Raw genomic sequence first — 23,756 nt, 5'->3', positions numbered from 1 at the left:
ATCGCTGTCACAAGGAATCTACACATCCCTTGTGACAGAATAGGAAGTGAAAGGTACACTTTATGGAGCGATCTGGGGTCTGTAAGGCCCCAAGCCCCTGCTCTGCACTTGAAAGTATTCAAAACGCCAAGATCTGTGTTTTTGAATACTTTTGATTTTTGAAAACTGGTGCCATTGGCTCCCAAGTAAACCAGAAGTCATGCCATGAAGTTGCTTCCGGGTTACCATATCCAAGATCCGTACATGCACACATACTCTAGAACAGTGATCTTCAAACTGTGGCCCGAGGGCCGGATGTGGCCCTTTGCTTGCCTTTATCTGGCCCTTGGAGCACTATCCCTCCCAATGATACGAGATACTATTCTGCCATCTCACACTGACAATAGAGCACCATTTCTCCCACTGACACCACAAATGGGGGGGGGGGCACTATTCCTCCCTATGATTCCAGCAATGGGGCACTATTCTTCCCCCAATACCAGATGTTTACTCCCACTGATGCCAGGAAAATTTTCACTCCCGCTGCCCAAAGTGCGGCCCTCCAAGAGTCTTAAAGACAATAAACCGGCCCATTATTTAGAATGTTTGGAGACCCCTGCTCTAGAATGTCGTAGCCTACTTTCATATTGGCACCCTGATCTAACACTCCTAAATGAAAGGATGTTGCCAAAGCAGCACATTTGTTACAGCTTAAGCAGCATCAATTATATGACAAATACATTAGTTTATAAAGTCCTTGTGGTTATTATAAAGCATTTTTGTAAGTGCACCTTTGGTGCAGTTGCACATATATCAGATCACCCCCTGCTGTGTGATCAATGGGGGGTGGGTGGAATAGTGCCCCACCACTGGGATCAATGGGGGGGGGGGGGGGAGACTAGTTGTAGAATAATTATTTGTGCTAGTTTATTAAAGTGTAGATTATTATTATTATTACTGTTATTCTATTTGTATTTTAAAAGAAGCTGAATCTCTCGTACAGATTGCTCAGGCAATACTCACAGCAGCTTTGGCATTAGAGATCGCCTTCCATGCTTTGCTGATCTCTGCAAAAAGAAAAGTAATATTACTCCAATGCCTCCTATTAATATGGCATTCCATGTCTGGGACATGGTCATTTTTCTGTTTATAAACAGGAATTAAAACAACCCCAATCTGTCAGTCTCCAATGCAATCCACTTTCCTAGCAAAGAGTACAGTGCAAGCTTAGATAGTTTGCTTTTACTTTTCCTGGCTGAGAGATCTGGACAGCGTGCTGCAAACCTATAAGTAGAAACACAAACTGCATACGTAGGGACAAAACAGTATCAAGTATTTACTTTACCTTGAATAGTCTCCTGAGGCTGCAGATGTGTAGGGTCCTTGCAAAATGTCCCCGTCCTCCATAAACTCTTCTCAGCCATTCATCTATAATTAAACAGAAGAAACCATGCAGAGAAATGACCAAAGTGCAGAAAGTGAGGGTGTTCGGCTTCGCACACAGCTGCCCCTTACCCCCCCCTCAAATGCTCAGTGCAGGCCAAGCTGTCATAAGATCCATAGAGCTGGCGGCTTTCTCCAACAGCTGCCAGGGACGAGGATCAAATGAAGGCTCCCAGATATTAATGAGGGACAGTGCCCAGCAAATGTGTTACACCAAGGCCTGTGGAGACACTTAATGTCAACATCCAAAACTATAAACCCTGCATTATGCTTTACGGAGAGCCCTGGCCTTCTAGTGCTGACCGGTATAAGAACTGAAGAGCGGATATATTTATATAAAACAGCTGTTCAGTTTTGGCTGGATGGTAGCAGGTTGAGTAGTCTGCCAAGTTGTCATCTGCAGGTGTCTTTATATCACAGGATTTTCTCTGAGCTTTTTCTAGCCTCCAATGTGACAATCTAGCTAGAGTTGCAGTGTGTAGAGATAGATAGATAGATAGATAGATAGATAGATAGATAGATAGATAGATAGATAGATAGATAGATAGATAGATAGATAGAAAATTAGGGCTGTAGAAATTAAAGATTAATTTCTCGATTAATCGTAAAAAAAAAATTGATCGGTACTAGTGGTGCAACGGATTTTAAATGATCCGTGATCCGAACGGATCACCATATGCGGATCGGCACACAACGTGATCCGCGGAGCTCCGCTGCTGCTTTGGCTATAGGAAAGGTCGCGGCTTTGGCCTAGCTCCCGGAGCGGAGGCCATCTTGGTCCACCTTCTCTGCTAAGACTAAGCAAGCACTAATCTTCCTATACAGTGAGGGAGATGTCTGTGGATATTACAGTGGGGACTATATATGGTGGTGATCCGAAAAATGTATGTGCGTTATAATTAGTCGAAATAATAAAAAAAAAAAAAAAAAAAACGATTAATCGAACATGGAAATTTTAATCAGTAATATATATATCACATATATACACACACACACACACACACATACAGTACAGACCAAAAGTTTGGACACACCTTCTCATTCAAAGAGTTTTCTTTATTTTCATGACTATGAAAATTGTAGATTCACACTGAAGGCATCAAAACTATGTATTAACACATGTGGAATTATACATAACAAAAAAGTGTGAAACAACTGAAAATATATTTCATATTCTAGGTTCTTCAAAGTAGCCACCTTTTGCTTTGATTACTGCTTGGCACACTCTTGGCATTCTCTTGATGAGCTTCAAGAGGTAGTCACCTGGCGCAGAACCCCATCACTCTCCTTCTTGGTCAAATAGCCCTTACACAGCCTGGAGGTGTGTTTGGGGTCATTGTCCCGTTGAAAAATAATTGATGGTCCAACTAAAACGCAAACCGGATGGAATAGCATGCTGCTGCAAGATGCTGTGGTAGCCATGCTGGTTCAGTATGCCTTCAATTTTAAATAAATCCCCAACAGTGTCACCAGCAAAGCACCCCCACACCATCACACCTCCTCCTCCATGCTTCACGGTGGGAACCAGGCATGTAGAGTCCTTCAGTTCACCTTTTCTGCGTCGCACAAAGACACAGGGGTTGGAACCAAAGATCTCAAGTTTGGACTCATCAGACCAAAGCACAGATTTCCACTGGTCTAATGTCCATCCCTTGTGTTCTTTACCCCAAACAAGTCTCTTCTGCTTGTTGCCTTTCTTTAGCAGTGGTTTCCTAGCAGATATTCTACCATAAGGGCCTGATTCACACAGTCTCCTCTTACCAGTTCTAGAGATGTGTCTGCTGCAAAAGGTGGCTACTTTGAAGAACCTAGAATATGAAATATATTTTCAGTTGTTTCACACTTTTTTGTTATGTATAATTCCACATGTGTTAATTCATAGTTTTGATGCCTTCAGTGTGAATCTACAATTTTCATAGTCATGAAAATAAAGAAAACTCTTAGAATGAGAAGGTGTGTCCAAACTTTTGGTCTGTACTAAGAAAATTTATATATATATATATATATATATATATATATATATATATATATATACATACATACATACATACATACATACATATATACACACACACACATACACATTATATATATATATATATATATATATATATATATATATATATATATATATATATATATATATATATATACTCTCTTATGTGGCTGACCAAGCCATAGATTATGCAATTTTCTTTCCTGCAACCACAAGTTGAAGGAAATAAAAATCACCCGATTCTCCCCTCTACACAGTCAGTGTTATCAGAATCCTTTCCACTGAGCTATTGTGTTCTGCCAGTGTCGGCCCGCAGGGAGTCGTCCCTGCCGGGGGAACACCGTGATTACCGATAGTGGCTAAAGCCTCTGGCAATAATCGCATGCTGAAAATCTGACATGCTCGATAGCAGGGACCAGCCGACTCTTGTAAACCTGTGTAACGCATTTGGGCGCGTCAAGCACTTTTAGAATTAACAAATTTCAGTGGCCAGAATAATTATTTATTCTGCCCATTAATATGAATTACCGTTCAGAGAGAGAGAATAAGTCACAGCTGTGTGTGTGTGTGTGTGTGTGTGTGTGTGTGTGTGTGTGTGTGTGTGTGTGTAGGAACACGCAGAGCAGGAGCTCAGGAGCGAGCATATGTTTAACCACTTCAGCCCCGGAAGGATTTACCACTGCCTGACAAGGTAATTTTTTGCGATACGGCACTGCGCCGCTTTAACCAAAGATAGTGCAACGCTGCACACAAACAACATTTACATCCTTTTTTCACCACAAATAGAGCTTTCTTTTGGTGGCATTTGATCACCTCTGCGGTTTTTATTTTTTGCTCTATAAAACAAACATTGAGCAACAATTTTGAAAAACCCAATATTTTTTACTTTTCGCTATAATAAATATTAAAAGTTTAGGCCAATATGTATTCTTCTACATATTTTTGTTAAAAAATTAAGTGTATAGTGATTGGTTTGCACAAAAGTTATAGCAGCTACAAAATAGGGGATATATTTATGGCATATTTTTTTATTTTTTTAATAGTAATGTGTGCAGCGATTTTTAGCGGGACTGCAGACAGATTGGACACTATTTTGGGACCAGTGACATTTATACAGGGATCAGAGCTAAAAATAGCCACTGATTACTGTATAAATGTCACTGGCAGGCAATGGGGTTAACACCAGGGGGCGATCAAGGGGCTAAATGTGTCCTAGGGAGGCGTTTCTAACTGTGGGGGATGGGACTGACAGGGAATAGAAAGAGATCGCTGTTCCTGATCACAAGGAACAGCAAATCTCTCTCTACTTCCCTGACAGAGTGGGGATCTGTCAGTTTACATTAAAGCAGCTGCCATACAGCTCTTTGCGCAGGGGAGCCAACATGCCGCCTTATAACGACGGTGGCTGGTCATCAAGCAGTTAAGGCCTGGTTCACACCTATGCAGTTTGAATTTGATCCGTTTCTGCACCTTTTTTTTTTAACCTCCCTGGCGGTATGATTCTTTCAGAAAAAACATGCTGAAAGCGGTACCATTATTTGCAAGGAAATTTGGCGTTTTATATTGTAGGTCTGTAATTTTTAGAAATAACTCACTTAAATCTGACCAAACAAGATTCTAATAGGCATCCCGGGTATGAAATTTTTTTAAAAACAAAATTATAAATTATAATACAATAAATAATTATAAATAATTATAACAAATAATAATATAATTATAATAAAAATTATTCAATAATGTAATCAAATCAAAATCACTGAAATTTGCTCAGTTGCAGAATTGTTGCTGTCATTATTTTTTTTTTTTTATGACGAATTTCCCCACAAATCGCTATCGCACAATTCTGCAAGTGATTATAATTTATTATCGCTGTTTTTTAGCTGATCTAAAACTATTTTTGACATAAAGGGACACTTTTGGTTGCTATGGACAATCTACAGTTTGCAGGGAGAAAGAAACGTTTTTATTATATAAAATGACATGCATGACACAGGACAGACCACTAGGGACAAGGGGGGTGTGTTTTTTTTACATATAGTACTGTAATCTATAAGATTACAGTATACTGTATGTAAAGTGTTTGTTTACTTTTTTGAATTTGGCGCCGTTCTCCGTCCCCGTGCGTCGTAACGTCGCAGGGAACGGAGATCGGCGGCACAGGAGGACACTGTGTGAATCGAGCGAGGTCCCGCTCGCTCACACAGCGCGGTGGCATCGCTGGATCCAGGGACAAGGTAAGTAAACCATGCCTGTGGATCTAGCGAGGCGAGCCCGAGTCTGACTCGGGGTTACCGCTCGCAGCAGGAAAATCTAACCCCGAGTCAGACTCGGGAATACCGCCAGGCAGGTTAATGCTTTTTTTGGCCAATTTATTGTTGGACAGATTAAAAAAAAAAACATATCAAGAATGTGGCAAAAAACGCACTACATGCTTTTCAGCAGTGTCTCCATTGAAGTCTATTGAACCAAAATTTGCATTAAAAAAGGTCCCTGGCCCTTTCCAAAAACGCAGTGGCTTAAAAAAGCATAGATGTGAATGTGTCCCATAGGAAACCATGTTAAACGGACTGTAGTGCGTTTCTGCAAAGAGCACCAAAAAAAAAAAAAAACACACAGGTGTGAACCAGGCCTGAAAGCTGTAAACAGGCAAGAGCTGTTTTTAGCCAAAGAGCTGACACATTTTCTGGACAGATCAGGTAAAGGTCTTGCATCTATATGAGGTATACTTTTCACCAAAAATGCCAGCTGAGGCATTACAGAGAAAAATTGCAATAGGACAGATTAGGATACCTTGTACACTCACTATACTTTCCAGGCTAAGCTAGTGACAGTAATAGTCTGATGCAACTCCCTCCTACATTGCAGAGCCAAACAAAAATGGCCAACCAAGCATCCATATTAGGAAGAGACTTGTAAACGCAGGTTCCTAAGGACAGTGATTGTAAAGGCTAAAGGTTTTTTACCCTAAATGTATTCTCCGCTTTAACCACTTCAGCCCCAGAAGATTTGGCTGCTCAATGACCAGGCCATTTTTTGCGATATGGCTCTGTGTTGCTTTAACTGACAATTTCGCAGTCGTGCGACACTGTACCCAAACAAAATTGAAATCCTTTTTTTCCCCCCACAAATAGAGATTTATTTTGGTGGTATTTGATCATCTCTGCGGATATTATTTGTTTACAAAAAAAGAGCGTCAATAAAAAATAATAAATTATCTATCTATCTAAATAATTTATTATTATTATTTTTTTAATGGACTCTTTTTTTGTAAAAAAAATAATTATATAAAAGTACTTTTTTCTATAATAAAAATTCCCATTTAAAAAAAAATATATATTTTTGGTAATAGAAATCGTAATAAGCAAATATTGATTGGTTTACGCAAAAGTTATAGCGTCTACAAAATAGGGGAAAGATTTATGGCATTTGTTTTTACTAGCAATGGTGGTGATTGCTGATTTTTATCGGGACTGCGTTATTATGGCAGACAGATCGGACACTTTTGACACATTTTTTGGGACCATTGACAATTATACAGCTATCAGTGCTATAAAAATGCACTGATTACTGTGTAAATGTCACTAGCAGGGAAGGGGGTTAACACTTGGGGGCGATCAAGGGTTTAACTGTGTTCCCTAGTGTGTGTTCTAACTGTAGGGGGATGGGACTGACTAGAGGAGAGGACAGATCGTTGATCCTAGCTAGTAGGAACTTGTGATCTGCCTCTCCTCTCCGAACACGGATTTGTGTACGCACACCACTGTTCTGGCTCTTGTGCCTGCGACCACGCGCGCCTGCTATTCTGCTTGAAGGAGCCAACGTACAGCTACGACGGTTCGCGGGATCGTGCCGACCTGCCAGAAGTCGTTAAGGGGAAAGAAAAAAAAACCCTCACCAAACACTCACTTCTATTGTCAGCCCCCTCCCCCGAATGACTTGTCTGAGCCAATCTCGATCCAGTGCTACTCTCCCTCCTCACTGAGAGCAGGAGAAGTTGCTAGCTCCTGCTGCTGTTGATCAAATCCAGAGACAAGGGGCCAAGTCGCAGTGTGCGTTTGTCGATGGACAGTCAGAGGGCTGATCAGAATCAAACCCGCACCTCTGCCATCATAGGAAACGGCTTGCTATGGTGGCACACGGAGAAGAGGAAGAGTGCCAGCAGGAGACCCCAGAAGAGGATCCACTGCACAGAGCAGGCAAGTATGACATGTATGTTATATTTCAAAAAGTTACTTTTCATGGCCAGACTAAAATTATATATATATTTATAACAAGTCTATGGTAAGTCAGCAAAACCCATCCTGCCTGGACAGATCTAGCTCGGACTCAGCAGGGGGTGTGTTGGACCTCTGCATGTAGACCACTGCTTCCACAACGAAAGCAAGGGTCCTGCTCTCCTGCTCTGCTGCATGCTAGCAGGTGAAAGGTGTTTTTGTTCAGGCTGTAGCTGCTTTCTAAAAACAACAAAAAAAAATTAAAATACACTGCAAAACTTTTAAACTAAAGAGTCAACTGGGCTTTAATGACCCTAATATGAATAACATCAGCAATTAAGTTTACATACATGCTAGTGAACATAAAACGCCTGTAATGAAAAGACACAAGGGTGGAGCAGATGGGAGAGTTCAAAAGCAGAACAACTCAATTACAGTACTTTCATGTAATCTTTCATAGGAGGGCCGGTCATGAAAAAAGAAATAGATGGCTATTGAGTGGAATTGTCCTTCATTAGGGAAGAGTAAAGGGAGTCGTGTTTCTAAAATAAACTACGATACGTTTTCATTGCTTAGATCTTCATTATAAAAGGATGCGCATGTTTAAAGTTTGCTGTCTCCTAATCCAGATTTATGTTTCAATAATAAAAAAATAATAGTATATATATATATATATATATATATATATATATATATATATATATATATATATATATATATATATATATATATATATATATATATATATATATATATATATATATATATATATATATATATATATATATCCACCACGCACACCAGTGCCATACACACTTCTTCAGGGGTTCCAGATAACACACAGTGCCACGCTTTGCAGATACTAGACAATTTGCCTTTTAGTAGCGCCTTAGGCCTCATGCACACTGGACAATATTCATATAAAAAAAAAAAAGGTTTTATTTTTTCACAGCGGTTTTTTTTTTATATCAAAACTACACTCTCATAAAGGCTTACGGCTCAAAAATGTTTCAAAGTTAGAGCATTTTTACAGCTGAAAAACTCCTCTCAAAACCCACTAGTTCTGGGGGGGGGTTTCCAGCCAGAAATTGCCCCTGCCAAAAACTGCTAACAGCCTGTGTGTGCATGGACACATCATATTATAATATCATGCTGGGGAGTTTATTGGCTGCAGGAAAAAAAGTCTGAAGCCAAAAACAAACACTGTAAAAACATCCAGTGTGCACGAGTTCTAGGCTTTTTTTTTTTGCTTATTAAAAGTCTGCAGCTACAAAAAACAATATTGACGTCCTTTTTTCCCCACAAATAGAGCTTTCTTTTGGTGGTATTTGGTCACCTCTGATTTTGTATTTTTTTGCTCTATAGAACAAAAAAGCGACAATTTTGAAGGGAAAAAAAAAAGACAATATTTTTTGCTATAATAATAATTAGAGGTCGACCGATATATAGGCTGATATTTGGCGAAATCGACATCGGCCGAATTTTATCCAAATTAGGCCGATATTTTACATGGCCGCTAGCGGTGCCACGGATCCGGAGCTAAGCCTTTCCTGATGCGGTGACCGCGGCGGCAAACCGCGGCAATCCAGGAAAGACCGTGGCTTCGGCCTAGCTCCGGAGCCGCGGCCATCTTGGTACACCCAGCGCGGCTCCTCTCTGTTTACGCCCACAGAGGAGGAGGGGCCCGCGCTCATGGGACACACCGCTCTCTGGTGTCTGTAGCAGGGGGGGGGGGGGTGTCTATACTGGAGGGAGAGGGGGTCTGTACTGAGGGGTGGGTGGCAATTTTTTTGTTGCACCAGTGCCACCGGCCAGTGCCAATTGCCATCCAGTGCAATCTGCCAGTGGCAATACCAGTGCTACCATCCAGTGCCAATTAGTGCCACCTTCCATCCAGTGCCAGTGCCAATACCAGTGCCACCATCCAGTGCCACCATCCATCCAGTGCCACCTGCCAGTGCCAACTAAAGCCATCAGTGCCACCTGCCAATGCCAACCAGTGCTAACTATTGCCACCCAGTGCCAATTAGTGCCACCTGCCAGTCAGTGCCACTTGCCAGTGTCACCTGCAAGTGCCATCTGCCAGTGCCAACAAGTGCCTTCTGCCAATCAGTGCCATTTGCTAGTATCATCTTTCAGTGCCATCCAGTGCAACCTTCCAGTGCCAAGAAGTGCCTTCTGCTAGTGCCATCTTCCAGTGCCAATGCCACAAAAAAAAAAAAAAAAAAATCGGCCTAAAATATCTGCATCATATATCGGGCATCGGCCGCCCAGATTTCTAAATATCGGCATCGGCCAGAGAAATACCCATATCGGTTGACCTCTAATAAAAATCCTAATTTTTTTTAACATCTTTTTTTCCTTAGTTTAGGCCGATATGTAGTCTTCTACATATTTAAAAAAAAAAAAGAAAAAAAAAATATATAACGCAATGAGCATATATTGATTGGTTTGCACAAAAGTTAAAGCGCCTACAAAGTAGGGGATAGTTTTATGGCATTTTTATATATATTTTTTTTTTTTACTAGCAATGGCGGCGATCTGCGATTTTTAACCTGACTGCTACATTATGGCGGACACATCGGACACATTTTTGGGACCATACAGTGATCAGTGCTATAAAAATGCACCGATTACTGTGTAAATGGCACTGGCAGGGAAGGGGTTAACCACTAGGGGGCAATGAAGGGGTTAAATGTGTCCTAGGGATGTGTTCTAACGGAGGGGCTACCAGTGACACGACAGTGATCACTGCTCCCGATGACGCACATTTGCCTTCCCGTGCCATTCTGCTGACGTATATTGGCGTGCGGCGGTCAGGAAGCAGTTAAAGCGAAAGTACCATTTTTGGGCGGAACTCTGCTTTAATATGATCATACCAAGAAAGACATTTCACTGATCCAGAAGAAGCATACAGACCAGAACAGAGAGAAGTCCTTATCTCCGCTTGTCATGGGTCAGTAAATTCAAGCATCAAGCCAAGAGAGACAGCACAGCAGCCAGGTGACAAGCTCTATTCAATTTTGCCATGATTCCACTGAGCGGATTGGTTTGGTATGCTATTTTGAGGGTTTCCATTATGAAAGAGGCCCATACAACCGAACCATAACACACCATTCTGGGTCCTGCTTCAGATGTGGGGCCATAGAAAAATGGCACGGTTCGGTTAGGGCGGAGCTACAATACATTCCACTGATTGGTGGACACACTAGGCATTTTTTTCTGAACCCTGTATGGCCCCTGACGGTCCGACTTGCAGTGGAAACACTCACCTGAAGAATAGGCGGGACCATTCTAATCGTTCCAAACTGTACCGACCCGAACCGTTCCGCTCAATGGAAACGAGGCATTAGAAGAGCCAAGCAATGACAGGCTACTTGTTCTCCTAGGACCGGTATCTATTTGTATTGTCAATCACAGCTAACTTAAAATAACGATTGCAGTCATTTTGTCTAAGGCTGGTCATACATTATACAATAGTCTTGTATAACTTTCCTTAGAGATTTACCAAAACCATATAATAGGAGGTCAAACCTAAACACTTTCAATTTGTATGCAATCAGGCAGGCCCTTACACTACATAGTTGAAGGTAAAGCTAAAGAAAATTGTATGGTGTATGGCCAGCTTATTACAGGCTCTGTGGGGGTGGCAGAAGCAGATGACTGCAGATTCTACAATTTCCAGGATGGTTACCAAAGCGAAGACTTGAATCCCCCCACCACATGGAAAACACAGCTAAAACCCCTTCCCAAAAGTTCTGCACCCTGTAAGTCTCTCAGAAGCTCCTAATAGCCGTCTTCTGCAATACAAGAGGAATTATATTCCCCTGTCCCGAGATCCGTGTCTGTCACCTTTTCTCCATTCCAAACTCTGCCAATCTCTTCAGCTTTCAACACTTTCAGGAGTGTCAGGTGCTTGGGCCCACCTTCCATACACTGGGGTTCTATCCTGTGCTGTGTGCCCCTTCCATACACTGGGGTTCTATCCTGTGCTGTGTGCCCCCCTTCCATACACTGGGGTTCTATCCTGTGCCGTGTGCCCCCCTTCCATACACTGGGGTTCTATCCTGTGCCGTGTGCCCCCCTTCCATACACTGGGGTTCTATCCTGTGCTGTGTGTCCCCCTTCCATACACTGGGGTTCTATCCTGTGCTGTGTGCCCCTTCCATACACTGGGGTTCTATCCTGTGCTGTGTGCCCCCCTGCCATACACTGGGGTTCTATCCTGTGCCGTGTGCCCCCCTTCCATACACTGGGGTTCTATCCTGTGCCGTGTGCCCCCCTTCCATACACTGGGGTTCTATCCTGTGCCGTGTGCCCCCCTTCCATACACTGGGGTTCTATCCTGTGCCGTGTGCCCCCCTTCCATACACTGGGGTTCTATCCTGTGCTGTGTGTCCCCCTTCCATACACTGGGGTTCTATCCTGTGCTGTGTGCCCCCCTTCCATACACTGGGGTTCTATCCTGTGCTGTGTGTCCCCCTTCCATACACTGGGGTTCTATCCTGTGCTGTGTGCCCCCCTTCCATACACTGGGGTTCTATCCTGTGCTGTGTGTCCCCCTTCCATACACTGGGGTTCTATCCTGTGCTGTGTGTCCCCCTTCCATACACTGGGGTTCTATCCTGTGCCGTGTGCCCCCCTTCCATACACTGGGGTTCTATCCTGTGCCGTGTGCCCCCCTTCCATACACTGGGGTTCTATCCTGTGCTGTGTGTCCCCCTTCCATACACTGGGGTTCTATCCTGTGCTGTGTGCCCCTTCCATACACTGGGGTTCTATCCTGTGCTGTGTGCCCCCCTGCCATACACTGGGGTTCTATCCTGTGCCGTGTGCCCCCCTTCCATACACTGGGGTTCTATCCTGTGCCGTGTGCCCCCCTTCCATACACTGGGGTTCTATCCTGTGCCGTGTGCCCCCCTTCCATACACTGGGGTTCTATCCTGTGCCGTGTGCCCCCCTTCCATACACTGGGGTTCTATCCTGTGCTGTGTGTCCCCCTTCCATACACTGGGGTTCTATCCTGTGCTGTGTGCCCCCCTTCCATACACTGGGGTTCTATCCTGTGCTGTGTGTCCCCCTTCCATACACTGGGGTTCTATCCTGTGCTGTGTGCCCCCCTTCCATACACTGGGGTTCTATCCTGTGCTGTGTGCCCCCCTTCCATACACTGGGGTTCTATCCTGTGCTGTGTGTCCCCCTTCCATACACTGGGGTTCTATCCTGTGCTGTGTGTCCCCCTTCCATACACTGGGGTTCTATCCTGTGCTGTGTGTCCCCCTTCCATACACTGGGGTTCTATCCTGTGCTGTGTGCCCCCCTTCCATACACTGGGGTTCTATCCTGTGCTGTGTGTCCCCCTTCCATACACTGGGGTTCTATCCTGTGCTGTGTGCCCCCCTTCCATACACTGGGGTTCTATCCTGTGCTGTGTGCCCCCCTTCCATACACTGGGGTTCTATCCTGTGCTGTGTGTCCCCCTTCCATACACTGGGGTTCTATCCTGTGCTGTGTGTCCCCCTTCCATACACTGAGGTTCTAGCCTGTGCTGTGTGCCCCCCTTCCATACACTGGGGTTCTATCCTGTGCTGTGTGTCCCCCTTCCATACACTGGGGTTCTATCCTGTGCTGTGTGTCCCCCTTCCATACACTGGGGTTCTATCCTGTGCTGTGTGTCCCCCTTCCATACACTGGGGTTCTAGCCTGTGCGCCCCCCTTCCATACACTGGGGTTCTATCCTGTGCTGTGTGTCCCCCTTCCATACACTGGGGTTCTAGCCTGTGCGCCCCCCTTCCATACACTGGGGTTCTATCCTGTGCTGTGTGTCCCCCTTCCATACACTGGGGTTCTATCCTGTGCTGTGTGTCCCCTAGTGACATAGGGGTTGGAGAATATAAGCACAGCGTATGGCTGGAAACACAGGCAGCTAAACCTACAGCCCTAAAGTAGAGGGAATGTAAGAAAAAATGGGCGGAGCCACCAGTGAAGGGAGTATAATACTTCTTCTATCATAGGAGACTGCTATTAGAATAGGAAACAACCTTGAATAATTATACAGGTAAATGGGGTAATTTTTGGATTAAAAAATAAAGACGTAATTTGGTATAAAGGCATTTTATTAAATGTTATTCATGGACTTCTAAATTGTCTTTAAAGCAGACAGTAAAGTGGAACTTTACACATAATGGGCCAGATTCACAAAAGAGATACGATGGAGTATCTCAGATACACCATCGTATCTCGGATTTTTACTGGTCCTATCTATGCACCTGATTCATAGAATCAGTTACGCATAGATAGGGCTGAGATCCGACAGTGTCACACTGTGTTACACTGTCGGATCTTTTTTTTTATTTAAAAATGGCGCCGGGGGCGTTCCCGCTGATTTACACTGAATAATATGTAAATCAGCGAGATACGCGAAATTCACGAACGTACGCGGACCCGACGCTGTGTTCTTACGTCGTTTCCGTAGCGCGGTACCCGTCGTATACTTACCCCTGCTAAAAGCAGGGGTAAGTATTGTTAAGTATGGCCGTCGTTCCCGCGTCGATTTTGAAATTTCCTACGTCGTTTGCGTACGCCGATTCACGAACACGCGCGTCGCAAGTCCCGCTCACGTCGCAACCACTGATGTCCTATTGACGTCAGTGGGAGCAATGCACGCCGGGAAATTCCCCGGACGACGCATGCGTATTTAAATCGGCGCGGGAGCGCGCCTGATTTAAATATGACACTCCCCTAGCCGCGGAATTTGAATTCCGCTGGGGGAGTTAGGATCCGCCGTCGCAAGTTTGGAGGTAAGTGTGTTGTGAATTTGACACTTTCCTCACAAACTTGCGAGGGCGGATCTTAAAACACATAGGTTACACGGATCTAAAGATCCGCTAACCTTTGTGAATCTGGCCCCATAACTTTATAAAAAAAAAAAAAAAAAAAATTTAAATTTCTTCAGCAAGGAACATACATTATTATGTTACCAAAATTAGCGTGTGCTATAAATTGCCTCCAGCATTTCTCCCGTTTCTGCTTTCTGGAGGCTGCCATGTTTGCTGAAGCCCAGAACCCCTGAACAGCAGTAAATCAAAGCAGATCTAAAACCATAAATTTAACAGTTAAAAAAAAAAAAGTCACATTTGCTTGCGTCCTCAACCAAACTATCAAATGGTTTGACAGTTGTACAGACGGTAAAGGATAGGGGGGTCTAATTCCGCTTTAAGGCTGTCAGCAGGTCAGCCTCTACAAACTCAGTACTGCCTAAAAATGCTTTAAAATAGAGATCAACTGAGCATGTGCAGAGTAGGGTGAGACTGGGCTTAAAACAGTATAGACACTTACATTGAGGCTCGGTTCACACCTAATGCCTGTGCGTCCTGGTTCACCGTTTCAAGTCTGATTTCAACATAAATATTGTGCTAAATTCTGACCTGAAACGGACCAAAAGACGCACAAGGATCCTGTGCAAATTTTGCATCAGAGATATGTGAACCGGCTCGCAAGAGAGCCAGTCACAATCTCCTGCTATTGCGTATTGGATGTGGGGATCCTGCATCTAATTTGCAATAGTGTGAACCCGGCCTTAAGAGTTTACATGACCAGACCTGCAAATCGGGCCAGCCTGAAGTCATCCAGAAGGACCTAATTTTCCGACTAAAGTTACACTTTAAACCTCCTCACCCACTTTCCATTAGTTACCGTATATGAATGGACAGAGTCAGTGATCACCGACTCTGTTCACTCGGAAAAGGTAGGAGCCGGATTTAGCTCTCCATCCTGACAGATCGAGGACAGAGGGAGTGGAGGAGGACATTGAGGGGGGCGCGGAGGGGGAGAGCAGCAGGAGGGGGGACACGGAGCGTGGACAGCAGCAGCACAAAGGGGGACATGGACCCAGAAAGCAGAATCACAGTTTCAAGCACCGATCACCACTGTATAAATTTCACTAAAGCAGCTGAAAAGGGGGGGGGGGGGAGAAACTGTCAGGCTTTATTGAAATGTATACAGGCAGACCGGTGCATGCAACTCCCCCCGCCGCACCGATCATCTCTGACTGTCCAGGTATCGGGTGAAAGATCGGAGCACAATACTCTGGGAAATGCTCGTACATATACATAAAAAAATCTACAAAGTTTGGTACTCTCCACAATCTGTAATTAGAACTTGAAATACACACATTTTAACATGAAGAAATGTTTTATTTATTTTTTTATTATGTGATACAATAAAGCAGATGCACTAAATGAAAAAAAAAAAAAAAAAAAAAAATCAGACAGGTGGAGGAACTGACCCTTGTCATTTGTCAGTTTTCAATCTCCCAGATTAAAGCAAGCAATTTAAAACTGAACACTAAGAAAATATATAAAAAGGACCACTTAATATATATAGATGCGGCACCATAAAGTCTGAGTCGCACCGATGTGAACAGTGCCATTGCCGACAACAGGGTGCGACACATCATGCCTGTCAAATCGCATGACAAGTCGCTTCAATGTAAATGAGGGCTTGGGATTTAGGCAGGCAGAGAGAAGCAATATATCGCCTTCTCACTGCCTCTCCAAAGCATTCTGAAAAACAATTCATCAGGTAGGTTGCTGCGTGCCAGGAGGAGCTATAAGGGAAATTCTCAAAGCATGGCATGTTGGAGGTACTGGAGGACTGAGGTTGGGACCTACTTCTCCCCACCATTACACTGTATACATAGTAAGGATGTTGAAAACAATGGGAACATCGTGATGCAGCCTTGAATGATTCTTCATCGATGCAGAGAATGGCTGCATCGCGATTGCGTGAATGAAATCATCCCGGCGCGCCCTGCCTCTCCTCATGTGGTTGTAAAGCCATTTTGTTTACTTAATGGAATCCTCTTTGTTCCATTAACCACTTGTCTACTGGGAACTTAGACACCCTTCCTGCCCAGGCCAATTTTCAGCGCTGTCACACTTTGAATGACAATTTTGCGGTCATGCAACACTGTATCCATATAAAGTTTTTATCATTTTTTTCCACACAAATAGAGAAACAGAAAAAAAAAAAGTTTCATAGTTATACAATTTTGAAAACAAGTAAATTTTCTCCTTCATTGATGTGCGCGGATGCGGCTGCACTAATGGGCACTGGTAGGTGACACTGATAGGCAGCACTGGTGGGCATTGATAGGTGGCACAGACAAGGCAGCAGCGGCTCTCTGTGTGAGGGACCGATGTCCCCGGTGATCAGCTTCTCCCCCTCACGCTGTTACGCGAGGAAGAAAACAAAAAAAATGCAGGATTACCGATCTTCTGTTTACATCATGTGATCAGCTGTCATGAGATCCCCTTATTCCGATCAGCCATATCTCATAGACTGGGTGATCAGAGAGCGTGCCACACACACCCTGCAGGGACATGCTGACATTTACCCATGTAGCAAAACTTTAGCAATTAACCCCTTCTTCTAAAGCAACACAGATGGTGAACAAAAACCTCACAGGGGTTATAACCCTTGAAAACATTTGCCCTCAATTTGACTTTAAAGCGCAACATTTTTTATTTTTTGATATGTGGGAAAGGACTATAGCACGCTCAATATTGCTGTTTGTGTCCCTGCCCCATGTTTGTTCTAGTGACTATTTACAAAAAGTGATATAAAGCACCCATAGAGTGTCACAAGAACAGGCGGCGAGGGGAAATCTTCCAGCAATGACTGGCTTATTGGGAATTTCCCCTCTAATTTTTTGATGAAAACAACAGTAATCGTGATGCATCGCGGAATCGAATCGATGACAGGATAATCGTAATCAAATCAGGAGAGCAGTGAAAAGACGCCCCTCTATTACACAGGGCACCGCAGTGCACTCACAGTACGTCCTCAGTCTGACACCTGGAAGGACTGAGGACATCTTGTGGTGAGAAGAGAACACTGCAAGGACAGCACCTGCTATGAAGTGACTATTGGGGGGCTGGTTATATAGAACACTGCAGGGAGGTAAATATATAAACACCGGGATTCGGCCTTTACTGGACACTCCAAAGCAGCTGAATGTCTGGCCAGCCCTAGATGCGGGCCACACACACACACACCCCAATGGTCCATGAAGACCCAGGAGTTCCCCGGCTTCTCATCCCGGAGCTTCCAACCCGCTTATTAGCGAGGCATGCTGGGATTTCTAGTCCCTCAATAGGCACTGGACACACACAGAGTAGAGACAGACCCCTCCATAGAGGCCTGACTACAGCACCGCTCCCGGCTCCCCCCGGGGAAGACAGACACACACTACAGGTCCTGAGTGACCCAACTACCGCCAGTACACTACAGTAATACCACTGACCTCATACCCCGCTCCACAAGCGTCCCAGACCCTCTTCTATCTTCTTCTCTGCCAGATACAAGACTACTTCCGCTTCCGGGGCGGTTCGCTGCGTCCCATTGGTTGGCAGGGAAGGGAAGCTGGCATAGCACAGCAACAGACTTTCCAACAGCGCCAGTCAGGGCGGGAGGCAGAGCTCGAGAGCGAGAGGGAAATCTCGCGAGATAACCGCCCCTCCCCCATTTGCGTTCCATTGCCGTTATGTTATGACTCTGTCACTCAGACCACTCCCCACTGCATGCTGATTGGCTGGGCGGCTCGTGACCTACTGCGATTGTGCAGGAGATGGCCGTGTTCTATTCTACTAATTATTATCCCTATGCTATGAGGAGGAATCCACTATGTGCACAACACGCTTCACTTACATCGTTCTGTATACATTATAATAACAATCTATTATAATCATAAGTGCCTATTGCATTAGGGTGTGCACCTCAAAGCTTAAAAACATGTATGTTTGTTAAGTATGAGCTCTGGCGTTTTCGCATAGAACACGTGCAGAGCCCGCCAGGAAGTGTGCACGGCGCTGTGCTAATCACAGCCAGGGAGACATTTTCCCGATGCTCGGCTGCAGGGATCGTGAAATGCCTCCCAGGCTGTTATTAGCGCAGCGCCGTGCACACTTCCTGGCGGGCTCTGCACGTGTTCTATGCAAACACGCCAGAGCTCATCCTTAATGTGTGTGCGCACAGGGCAAAACCTAGGTGAAACCTAATTTTGCTGCCTCCCCTTGGCTCCACCCCTGACTCCACCCCGTTTGCCCTGCCCATGTATACCACACCTTTTAAATGAAGCGCCCATCAAATGTAGCCTCACCAGCACCCATCAATGCAGCCTCTCCAGCGCCCATAAAATGCAGCCTCTCCATTGCCCATCAAATTCAGCCTCTCCAGAACCCATGAATGCAGCCTCGCCAGCGCCCATCAAATGCAGCCTCACGTGCGCCCATCAATGCAGTCTCTCCAGCGCCCATCAAATGCAGCCTCTCCAGCGCCCATCAAATGCAGCCTCTCCAGCACCCATGAATGCAGCCTTGCCAGCGCCCATCAAATGCAGCCTCTCCAGCGCCCATCAATGATCTAAGAAAGTGCGATAACTGCAAAGTCCTCCAGTTAAGAGGGGCCCGTCCAGAGGGCAGTGTCTCTGGAGATATCCAACGCACCGTCGCAAAAGCTGCAATGCCCTCAGAAGCCTCTGCAAGCTTTGTGATGGGAAAGCCGGATTGGTGAGACCGGGCACAAACCCAGGGTGCCCTACAATCGGAGTCATTGAGGAAGGAAACTGATCAGTGTAGATAGTCGGAAAAAACTGTCCAGTTCCGTTAAAGTGGGGCCAATCAACGGATGAGTAGTTAAGTGTGTAACATGGGTTTTCCCTTCCCAGAGCAGGCCAGGAAGCGGAGCCTGGGCTGTCTCTTGTTCCAGCGATACCCAGAGATTCAGGGCACTGTGTCTGCACCAGTCCACGACCCTGGTCATATGCACCGCAGTATAGTATAGGACCGGGTCTGGGAAACCCACTTCGGCCTTCAAGGGACACTAAAGGTCCCGTTAACAAACATGTCATACTTATGTAGCATTACCCCCATTGGAGCTTCTGGATTTTTGGGCAGCGTGTTACCTCGTGGCTCCTCCGAATTCTCTAGGGGCGAGTGATGCGTATGTGCATAAACAGAAGTAAAGGAATGTACACGACAGGTGCTCTTTTGCTGTGCTCTTTATTACCCAGCCGGGTAAAAACATTAAACTTGCGGTGAGGAAAGTAAAGTTGAAGAAGAAGGAAGAATAGCAGATTCAGGCGTAATGATAGGAAACAGTCCTGCTCCCAAGCGTAACACTTTTCTTCACCACTCCCGCCGGAATGGGTTTAGTGTACCCAGACAGGCCTCTCTCACTGACCTGACAGCCGGAGTATCACTCGGACAATTTTAGGAATAAGTCTCTGTCACAAACCCTCCTTGGTGAATTTGAACTTGGGAGGCTGTTTGGTGGTAATATGTCACCAAAGAAGAGGAAGTTAAACTTCTCTGTCCGGGAAAAGCAGATTCTTGCCAGGGCCATTTCCCGTCATGGGCGATATTTGCATGGCCCTGAGAACCGGGACATCACCCCGGCCAGGAAGAAGCAGATCCTGCAGAACATTACTGATGAGATCAATGCGTTGGGGGGGGAGACGAGGACCGTCAGTGGGATCTCCAAAATGATCAATGACCTCCGCCGCGTGGTCCATGATAAGCTAGCCAAGCTTACAGCCCATGCCAGGGGCACTGGAGGGGGACCACCTTGCACCATCAGGCTGACTAAGGAGGAGTGGGCAGTGGCCCGGTGCTTCAACAGGCAGCAAGTGGTGGGCCTGCCTGGCTTTGACTCTGAGGAGGCCATGAGGACAGGTAAGTTTTATCTTTATTTTTTCCATCTGGCGAGTAGCATGTGTGGGGGGGGGGAGGGAATATGTGCCAAGTGTGTGGCTCCTCCAACCTGTGTATGTTTTGTGTCATCCACAGATGGCCAGGAGGGTGCTGGGCCATCAGGCCAGTCTGCACCAACCCCCGGACATCAGGCTGCTGAAGTTCCCCAGGCAAGGCTGGAGTCCTCAGGGGAGGAGAGTGGCCACAACTCACCTCATGAGGAGGATGAGGGGGAGGAGGTTGAGGGGGGTGAGGTTGACATGCCAGTGAGATACTTCTCCTTTTGGAGGAGTCTCCCCCTGTGGCTGGCAGCAGTCAGGCCTCCATCAGGGGTAGCCCCTCCCATTCCTCCCCCAACAGGGCTCCCCTCCTCCCAGGCCACAAGCCTCATCTGGAGGCAGGAAGGCCACCCAGAAGACCAGGGGGGTGGCAGACTTTCTGCCGGCCAATCTGCGGAGGGACCAGGCCCTTCAGACCCGCCATCTGGGTGAGGTCACCCAGACTTTGGCACAGATGGAGGAGAGCCTGTCCTCCATTAAGGACTCAGTGAATGAAGTGAGCTGCAACTCCTTGGCGTTCATAAACTGTTTTAATGAACTGCAGACTGCAACAGCAGGTGTGGGTCAGGAGGTTCATGCCCTGACCCAGGCTGTCCAGGCCAATACGGCAGCCCTCAATGTTGGCCTCAACAGGATAGCCGTGGCCTTGGAGGGCAGGCCAGCAGGTGGGCAGAGACCAGGGGAGGCTCCTCCTTCCCCTGATTCCCCCCCCATGAGTCTCCCCTGAGGGGCCGTGGCCGTGGTCGGCCCAGGCGTGGGTCACGCAGACGTTAATTTATGATGTTCTTTTGTTTTAATATTTATTTTTTACTGTGATTATGATTTGTTTTATGTTTATGAATGATGTATGAATGTGGGGGTGACATTCCTGTCTGAAAAAGGGTGTCACCCTCATTTGTGGTGGAGAAGGGTTCCCCAGGACCAGGGAGAAGTGATCCCAGGTCCGTGTGAAAGGTGTATGAATGTACAGTGACATAATTGGAGCCTTGGCGGGGCGTTGCTGCTCCCTAGTACCGTGCGGTGTACTTCGGTCTAATCCAATTAGATGTGGATGTGGGGTGTGTGTGCTAGGGACCACAGTGGTGTGCATGCATGCATTCTCATTGTGCCATGATTAATGTGTGTGTTTAACGTGCAAAGATGCCTTCTGCGAGGCATCTCCTGGCTGCTCTTCCCTCAGAAGACGGGGTACCCTCGGTCAGGGGGGGATTGTGTGGTTTGGGGGTCAGGTCATCACGTAGGTCAATCTCCAGACCCCTTCTCATGGTGAAGTTGTGCAGCATGCAACATGCACTGATGATCTGGCACACAAAGTTTGGGGAATACAACAGGGTACCCCCGGACTTATCCAGGCATCGGAAACGGGACTTCAGGAGGCCAAAGGTGCTTTCCACCACTCCACGGGTACGTGCGTGTGCTTCATTGTATCTTTCCTCTCCTGGGGTTTGGGGGTTCCGGAATGGAGTCATGAGATGGGGTCCAAGTGCATATGCAGAGTCACCTGGAAGGGAAAAGACAGGAGGATGTTAGTCATGCATGTGCCCCTCGTGATGTCTGCATCATGGGGGGGGACAGTCATGCCTGACACCCATGTCACTCACCAACCAGCCAGCTGTCCCCATACACGTTCTGTTCAAATTGTCTTGAGATGTTGCTTTGACGGTACATGTAGCTGTCATGGCTGGATCCTGGGTGTTTGGCACGGACGTGCCATATGAGGTATTGGGCTTCGGCTATTACCTGTACGTTGATGGAATGCCAGTGCTTCCGATTGCGGTATATGTTCTCTGTCTCACGGGGGGGCTGTAGTGCCACATGTGTGCAATCAATGGCCCCCACGGTGCGTGGGAATCTGGCAATTCTGTAGAAATCTGTCATTGTCTTCAGCCGCAGGTCCTCCTGGGTGGGTTTGATGATTTGGTTGGGCATGCGTCTCAGGATTGCAGGGATAACCTGGTGCACACATCTGCTAATGGAGGATTGTGCCATCCCAGCCACCACTCCACTTGTGCGCTGAAAAGAGCCAGTGGCAAGGAAATGGAGTGTTGCCATGACCTAGACCAGTGGCTCCAGTGCATGTGAGCGTTGTGTTGGGCTGGTGATGTCATCCTGCAGGGTTGTGGTTAATTCCAGGATGGCTTCAGGGCTGAATCTGAAGGTGCGATACACCTCAGAAGCAGGCATGCCAAAGACATCTAGGCGTGTGCGGTATATCCTCTCCTGTGCCCTCCTCCTCCTCCTCTGTTCCCTCCTCCTTCTGCGCGCCTCTAAAGTCACTAGTATAGCTATGAGCATGGATGCCCCTGGCATGTTGGCATACAGATTGTTGTCCTGCAAGTGTGTTGCTCAGCTCGTCCCTAAAGCTCTGTTCACACCTAGGCGTATATACGCCTGTAGTGCGACGCCGCAGCAGCCCCTGAGACACTGGAGGGATGATTTCACATTGCCCTCTATGGAGATGGTTCACATCTCCACGCCGAACGCCGTACGCCTGCCGCCTGAAAACAAGTCCCGGACCTTTTTTTCAGGCGGCTTTCGGCGTTCGGCATAGGAGATGTGAACCATCTCCATATAGGGGGTAAGCTGCATTCACAATTGCGGCGTTTTGTCGCCGCAAATCGCGGTACAAAACGCCGCAATTTGTCGCCGCAATTCGCGGGACAAAACGCCGCGATTTGGTACGCCAAGGTGTGAATGCAGCCTAATGGTGTTGCTTTAGCTGACCTGCACACGTCTGGTGCAAAGTTAAGCCTGCTTTTATAAGGTGTAACTTTAGACCGGACATTCAGCTGATGCGCACAGGGCGTAGCCTGCGCCGCACAAACGTACTGTTGTGGATCGCCGTAATTCCCTCATTTGCATATTTGAATAGCAAAACAATGGTGCGTCTAGCGTATTTTTGCGAACCAAGATGCGCCGGTGTAATCGTTTTAGGTCGGTCGGAAAAACTGTTTTTCAGGCGTATCTCGTTTTGAGGATACGGCGCAGAAATACGCACGGCGCATTTTTACAAGTACGCCGCGCATCTCTACATACGCCGGCGTAAGTGCTTTGTGAATCTGGCCTAGAGTGTGCACTTTCAGGCCATATACATTATATAACTATAGCTTGAATATGATTTGGTAAATGCCTGAAAAAAATTAAACTATGCTTGTGTGGAAATATATATGGACCTAACTGTATGTGGTTGTCCATTATTGTGTTGTCCAAAATTAGGAAATATAACTGCTACATCAACGATATAGGGCTAGATTCAGATAGCCCTGCGTAATATAGTGCGGGCGTAACATACGTTACGCCGCCGTAAATTAGG

The 23,756-nt window shown here is 46.1% G+C and overlaps 1 protein-coding gene across 7 annotated transcripts in view; it reads right to left on the bottom strand.

Annotated features, from left to right (window-relative positions):
• CEP350 (centrosomal protein 350) overlaps positions 1-18,051 on the bottom strand; it is an 89,040-nt gene extending 70,989 nt beyond the window's left edge. For 5 of the 7 annotated variants that reach the window (XM_040360230.1, XM_040360233.1, XM_040360232.1 and 2 more), the window contains exons 1-3: positions 17,939-18,051; positions 1,325-1,407; positions 1,003-1,046 (exon numbers count right to left, since the gene is read on the bottom strand). In XM_040360230.1, coding sequence (XP_040216164.1) covers positions 1,003-1,046; positions 1,325-1,403 — 123 coding nt within the window. In that variant the 5' untranslated portion in view covers positions 1,404-1,407; positions 17,939-18,051. The remainder of the gene's footprint in view (positions 1-1,002; positions 1,047-1,324; positions 1,408-17,938) is intronic. The other 2 variants (XM_040360235.1, XM_040360236.1) reach the window with 1 other exon arrangement.
• Positions 18,052-23,756: the final 5,705 nt, after the last annotated feature.

Source organism: Rana temporaria, chromosome 7, assembly GCF_905171775.1.
Source record: "Rana temporaria chromosome 7, aRanTem1.1, whole genome shotgun sequence".
Classification (NCBI taxonomy): domain Eukaryota; kingdom Metazoa; phylum Chordata; class Amphibia; order Anura; family Ranidae; genus Rana; species Rana temporaria.
The sequence above is the reverse complement of the archived record's forward strand: the minus strand, read 5'-3'. Positions and strand labels throughout refer to the sequence as shown.